The sequence below is a fragment of the Terrapene carolina genome, unplaced genomic scaffold (genome assembly GCF_002925995.2).
Source record: "Terrapene carolina triunguis isolate 2854851 unplaced genomic scaffold, T_m_triunguis-2.0 Scaffold36888, whole genome shotgun sequence".
In the NCBI taxonomy this organism is placed as follows: Eukaryota; Metazoa; Chordata; order Testudines; family Emydidae; genus Terrapene; species Terrapene triunguis.
The window spans coordinates 1-6907 of NW_020701239.1; the positions used below are offsets into that span (position 1 = coordinate 1).

General features: G+C 46.1%; 1 protein-coding gene across 1 annotated transcript; it reads left to right on the top strand.

Moving 5' to 3' along the window:
- Nucleotides 1-473: 473 nt before the first annotated feature.
- Nucleotides 474-6340, top strand: LOC112120676 (keratin, type I cytoskeletal 17-like; the record flags this gene model as incomplete). The annotated part of the gene is made up of 7 exons (XM_024219810.3): nt 474-556; nt 1484-1640; nt 3272-3433; nt 3895-4020; nt 4261-4487; nt 5300-5430; nt 6255-6340. Coding segments are annotated over 7 exons (912 nt in total), but the record flags the coding sequence as incomplete, so codon positions are not given.
- Nucleotides 6341-6907: the final 567 nt, after the last annotated feature.

The following is a 6907-nucleotide window of genomic DNA, read 5'->3' on the forward strand; positions in this document are numbered from 1 at the left end:
AAGAAAAAAAGAATACTTTGTCACCAATAGTTTTGAATGGACAATTTAATTTTTGTAAAAAATATTTTCCAAGTATATTCTGAAGAAGAATTAGTCAGCTAGGAAAAACAAAGCGGACAGAATCACAGGGTGCAGGAGAGAGATACACGCCAAATGCTGAGCTATAATGTAAGTCTTGCAATGAAAAAATATAAACTCATAGTTATGAACTCTAGACCAAGTTTGAAAATGTGAGGTCTGTTATAGCAGGCACCAGGGAGCACTAATTCTAATTGCAAAACTGTTAGCATCTTAACTGTGTGTTTTTACACATTTATGCATTTCACCTATTTCATTTCACACACTCGGGTATTTCTCAAACATTTCTCCTTGGATCTGAAATCTTCTGTGCTTCCTCTTTGACTGATTTTGAATACTGGGAGAGTACAAAGACTGAAATTTGCAATGTGGCACCGGGCCCTCTTCTTTTCCAGATTGTTTGCACTACCCTAGACAACAACAAGATCATTCTGAACATTGATAACAGCAGGATGATAGCTGATGACTTCAGACTGAAGTGAGTACCTCTCTGTACCAGTCAAACACTGTCATTCTCCTCCTGTTCCCTCACATCCTATTTACAAATTGACAAACGAAGAAATCACCCAACCAAGAATTACTTATCCTATTCCCAAATTAAGATATCTCCTAATGGGGGGGTTACTGGAATTTCCAAATCGGGACAGATGGTATTTTTGTGAGATTTTATTATTGTTAATTATTTATAACATCATGGCACCTATGAGCCACGTTATGGACCATTGTGCTAGGCACTGTACAAACACAGAACAAAATGACACTCACCACCCCGAAAGAGCCGACAATCCCATTAGAAGACAAAAGACAACAATGGATACAGACAGATCAATGCGGGAGTACTCAGGAACAATGACACATAATTGGTGGTCTCAGATTTTGAGATGTGCCTTCGGTCTTTGGCTCCAGAGGTGCCAGAATAGGGGCATTTCTAGGACAGAGTGTTTGAGTCAACAAAGAGTTTGCTTGTGGGGTTTAGGGGGCTAAAGTATAGGGACAATGGATGTATGTTGGCATGAGTCCATTGAAGACAATGGAGCTATGCACATTTATACCAACTGAGAGTTTGACCCACAGATTTAAAAAAAAAAAAAGAGTTTAGATTATTTCCCAGGGGAAGTGCAGAAAAATCAATGTGGGACATCTCTGTAGTAGTTCCAGTAGAGAGGAGAGGGGCAAAAAAAGCTGAAGAAGGTCTTTTATGAACCAAACATCACATCCCTGCCTTTGAGCACACAGATAGACCAGGCAGCAGACCTAGTGTGTTATACTTTAAGCACAGCTATAAAGGTAAAGCTGAAAGAAGGGAAACCCAGACCCATTCATAACCAAAGTGCAGATGCCAGGAATCCTCAATGGTGGGCTCAGCCAGGGGCTGACTTTTCTGTCTTTCTTGTCCACGGCTTAGGTTTGAGACTGAGCTGGCCCTTCGCCAGAGTGTGGAGGCCGATATTAATGGCTTACGCCACGTTCTGGATGAACTGACCCTGTGCAGGTCGGACCTGGAGGCGCAGCTTGAGTGCCTGAAGGAAGAGCTGTGCTGTCTGAAGAAGAACCATGAGGAGGTAGGAGCAGGGCCGGTGCAAGGAAGTTTCACGCCCTAGGCGAAACTTCCACCTTGCGCCCCCCCCCCCAGCCCTGCGGCAGCTCCCCGCCTCCCCCCTCCACCCTGAGGCGCCACTCCCCGCGGCAGCTCCCCCCCCGGGGAGCCGTGCGGCAGCTCCCCACCCCAGTTCACCTCTGCTCTGCCTCCTCCCTGAGCACGCTGCCCCCACTCTAATTCTCCTCCCCTCCCAGGCTTGCGGTGCCAAAGAGCTGATTGGCGCTGCAAGCCTGGGAGGCGGGAGAAGTGGAGCGGCGACCGCGCGCTCGGGGCGGGGGCATAGGAATGCTGTAAAAAAAAATTGGGAGCACCGCTTTTTGGCACCCCCAAATCTTGGCGCCCTAGGCAACCGCCTACTTTGCCTAAATGGTAGCACTGCCCCTGGGTAGGAGCTCATTCCCTTAAATGGATTTTTTTAAAAATTTTGTACATTACTTCCTACAGCAGTGGGGACCTGATCCTTATTAAAACACCGGGCCATGAGTGCAACTACGACCAAGAGAATATTAATAATAATCTGCATTATTATGATATTGCTCCTTTCACAAACCCCGTTGCCTAATCATATTCATTCTAATTTAAAATATAAAGAGGGTGTATCCTGTGCCGGAGTAATTGTCACAGGCAGCCCAAGAGCTCACGTCCAGCCCTGTAAGGTTTGGGAGCAATGGAGTTGAGTCTTAATGTTAAGCTTCTGGGAGCTCCTGGGCTCTGCAAAATGGGAAGGGGAGAGAGCTACCAGAGACACTAGCAGTGAGTTGGATAAATCTTCCAGCTGATTTGTCACGGACTGATAAAATAACTTTTCTCTTCTTTGGCATATTCCATCCAAAGAACTTAACTCAAAACAGTGCAAATGTTTCATTGCAATGAATCAGTATTAACAACTCCACTGTGAGGTTGGTAGTATTCTCTCTATTGTGAAGCCAGGATATCTAAGGAACAATTAAGAGAAGAGTCTGCCTAAGATCCCTCGGAAACTCTGGAGCAAATCGAGGCATAGTAGGTCAGGAGCTCTAACCGCTGAACCAAGCTCACTTCTCTTAAAACATAATAATGAAAGGAAGCAATATTCAAAGAGCCAACACATTGAGACTAAACTAAGCTAAGGCAGTAGAAATGGGCTGACTGGATTTGGAGTACAGAAGAGACACACACAAAAATGGTAGCTGTTGTGAAAATATAATCTGTTAACAGCGGAATGTGGCTATCAAGGAAAACACCTCTTATGCAGAATCCAGGTCACAAAGTGACACAATGACCCAGGTGAAAATGAAGTATAAAACACGTTAATTTTTCCAGCAAAAATAGTCAGGAATTCTTTAATTTGCTGTGATTAACCATCACACATCCCAATAAACACCCACTGTTTCTTTACCACAGGAGTGCTCACTGTGGAGTTTTGCTTGGAAATCATCTGTGGTTTCCCACTCAGGGCTGGGTCTATCCTGGACAAGATGCATCAGAGACAGTGTCAGAAATGGGCCCCAGGATGCAGAGGCTCACTGACAGTGGCATGCTGCTCTCGCTCGCCCGAGAACTCAACTCACGATTTTTTCTTTTTAAACAAGCTGATCTGGGTTATCTTTGCAGGAAATCAATTGTCTGAGAAACCAGTCCACTGGTGATGTCAGCGTGGAGGTCAATTCCTGTCCTGGCCCAGATCTGAAGAAAATCCTAGAGGAGATGAGATGCCAGTATGAAACAATGATTGCACAAAATCGCAAAGAGGTTGAGGACTGGTATGAATGCAAGGTAAATTCATCACAACCGTAACTCTCTCAAGCAAAAATACAGGAGCTATTTCAGAATCACAAATTCACGCCATGGGGAGAATTTATTCCTGTAACATATGTTCCAAACATGATCAGCACAGATGTATAGTGACCAGGTGCACAGGGGATAGAGGCCCTGTGCATGTTCAGTGCATGTGTCTCAGAGAAGAACAGGGTTTGCTACATGTCATTAATGAGGTGTGTTGGTGGAACAGTGGGCGAGCCTCTCAGTTAGGACAGAGGAGAATTACTGGTGAAGTTGTGCGGGGTCTTAGCATTGGAATAGCAAGGGGAGTTACAAGCAATAGATGAGATCGATTCCAGTGTGCAGAAAACTTGCCCAGCCCCTGCCTATCTTACATCTTTTGTCACCCACTCCTAGATCCTCCTGACAATTAAAAATCCCGCTGAAGCTCTTTATTCTGTGTTTCTGGTTTTCAGATTGAGGAGGTGAATCGTGAGGTCATCACAAGCAGTCAAGAGGTTGAGTCGTGCAACAGCCAGGTCTCTGAACTTAGACGTCAGTTGCAGTGCCTGGAGATAGATCTGCAAGCCCATCTTAGCCAGGTATGTGATGTTGTCACCATCGATATCTCACCTGTGACACACTGACGTCTGGATTTCTGGACCGATGGGGACCAGCCTGGCCTGGCACTTCACGTAGCAGTGACGATATCGCTGACAAACCCATTGTTAGCAACGATTTGCTTTTATTTTTGCCTAGGAAATCCTCAACTTCCTGCATCCAAATGGGTTCAATTTAGAGCATGGCTAACATACATGTGGGTTTTTTGCTTCAATTCTTAGAGGGACAACCTGGAAGCCTCTTTGGCTGAAACCGAAAGTCGCTACAACAGCCACCTGTGCCAGTTACAGCAACAGATCACCTGTGTGGAGCAGCAACTGGCTGAGCTGCGAGCAGAAATTGAGTCCCAGAACCACGAGTACAAGGTCCTCCTGGATGTCAAATGTCGACTGGAGCAGGAGATTCACACTTACCGCTGCCTGCTGGAAGGAGGACAGCGTGACATTGTGTACGTAGACTACAGACACAGCGGGGCATAAAGCAAACACCTATGCTGTGATCTGTGCAATGTGTGAGTTCTAAAATCACAGAGAGTGTGGAGATTCAGTGTACATAGGTATCCAAAGCTTGAGCCAAACCTCATTCCCTCCTTGTGGGTCGGCAGATTGGAGAACTTCTAATGAGACGAGGTACCTTCCAATACTGTAACTTATGGTATAGCACCATCTCGTATTGTTGTGCACTTCCTGGTATGTGCTGGGCAACAACTACCACAAGGAGAGGACTAAGTGCAATATTTTGCCATTTCTGCTCCTGACAGAAGCACGGTGTGCAGAGGCAGCTGTGAAAATGAGAGAGAATTGTAAGAAGAGATTAACTTAAGTATTTCAAACCCGCAGAAAAGACCCAGTGTGAGATTTTGCCAAAAGTCCAGGTCATTCCTTCGTTTATCCCAAGCATCTGGCATGTCCCCAACTCCACTTTGTTCTGAAACAAGCAGTATAAATAATTAGGCAAAGATTTTCCTGATTTGGAAGCAAGGGATACAGCAGACCTGGTTAAAAAGCCGATTGGCAATGGCAGCCTATGACTAATTCATCCTTTGTGGGCAAAGTTAGTGGGGAGAATGAGTGGCCTTGTAGTGATGTGCATGGATGAAGTGGAGTGAGGGTGCTGGGGAGGCGTGCTGGCCAGGTCCTGGCTCTTTGCTGGACTGGGAGCGACTGATGACAGGAAAAGTCACATGGCTTCACTGAACCTACAATGCCGTTGTAAGGTTGGTTTCTGTTTCATTCACCAAACATTCTTTCCTTGTCACAGTGGCTCGGAAGGAGGGTATGGCGTAGCAGGTGGAATAGGAGGAGGAACAGTCATTAAAACTTCCCACTCCTACTCTTCATCTTCCCACTCTCTCCCCCATGTCACGTCTTGCCACCCTGGTGATCTAAAAGGTAAGAACTGACTTACCGGATAAGGGAACATGTTTTTTTAGTCCTCTTCTTACCAATAGGGCAAGAGAGACGCTGTCAAACCCACTCTCTGTTAGGTGGTTCTGAGGTGCTGTGGCCCAGCTTTCAGGACCCTGCTGTAAGGCAACTGGAGAGTCTGGTAGGACATGGTGACACAACAGTGGTCTGGTATGGGGGTGTTGGCAAGAAACAGGATCAAATGCAGCTGTGACTCTCTCCCTATGAATTATGAATGTTGCAAGTGAGGGAGAAGAGAGCTAAAAGAGAGGGAGGAGGAAAGAGGGAAAAGAAAGAAGTAGCCGGAAGTGGAAGCAGTGAGAGAGAGGGAGAGACTCTAGAGAACTTGGAGAAAGAGGCTGGAAATGGAGGCTGGGTGTTTTGTAGGGCGAAGGAGTAGGTGAAACGTCCTCAAAACAGAGAGACGGAACCAACGAGGTGTTGGTGGGGGATGGGAAAATGGATCCAAGGCCACAAACAGTATCTCCGGGAGGTCCATCCAGCCGAGGGGGGAGCCCGACAATTTACAATTTACATAGGGGATGGACGAGGCCAGGGGGAGGGCACAAGGAGCTGCGCTCGTGCATTCCCAGCACAGCGGCTGGCCCGACCTGCGGGGTTTGTATTCTTTTCTTGTATTCTAAACACATAAACAATTTGGGGGAAGTTCTGGAGCTCATCAGAATTTATAGTCAGCAGGGTGTCTGTGTGCAGTCCCCACTCTCAGGGTATATCTCAAAGCCTGATGCTGCAGGGAAGGTTTTACTTCCTTTCTAAGCAAAGTAATGGCTCTATTTATCCCTCTCCAGGGCACGGCAGAAAGATTTGTGACTAAGAAGCTAAACCGGCATCTTCCAGAGCAAGACCCACCGAGCAAGGACCAACCCATAGACAAAGCGAGAGCTCAGCCAGCACATTCACTGTGCACTTCTGCAAAGAGCATGGAGAAGAGCTCTTCAGAATTACTCAACGCTGCTAATGCCAACACTACTGTCCTAAGGGGCCCAGCTGAGCTTTGGTCCACCTTCCTGCCTATCATGCTATTTGCTTCTTCCATTCTGTGATGCTCTGTGTGTCAATCACAATAATTATTTACTTACTTGAGTTAATCTGTACCGTGGTTGGTAATTTACCTTCTGCTGAAAAAGTGTCTCTAATAAAACTTTGCTTCTGCCTGATGCAATCAAGAAACCTGTGTCTGGGAAATGATTTCCTCTATCAAACTTTTCAGTGGTTTCTGGTACCGGGTTAAACACAAAGCCATGTGCTCAGATAGGTCTGTTAGACTGTGCCATAGTCCCCAAAGGGAAGTGGTGGAAGCCTTATCCCAATTACTTAAGGAGAACAATTTTGCTTTGGCCAATGTGGCTGAGGGAATGGACTAACTAACTTAGCACGTCTTTTGCAGCCGTAACTTCTATGTCAGACATTGCCTGTTACTGTATAAACTGCTATTGTTCAC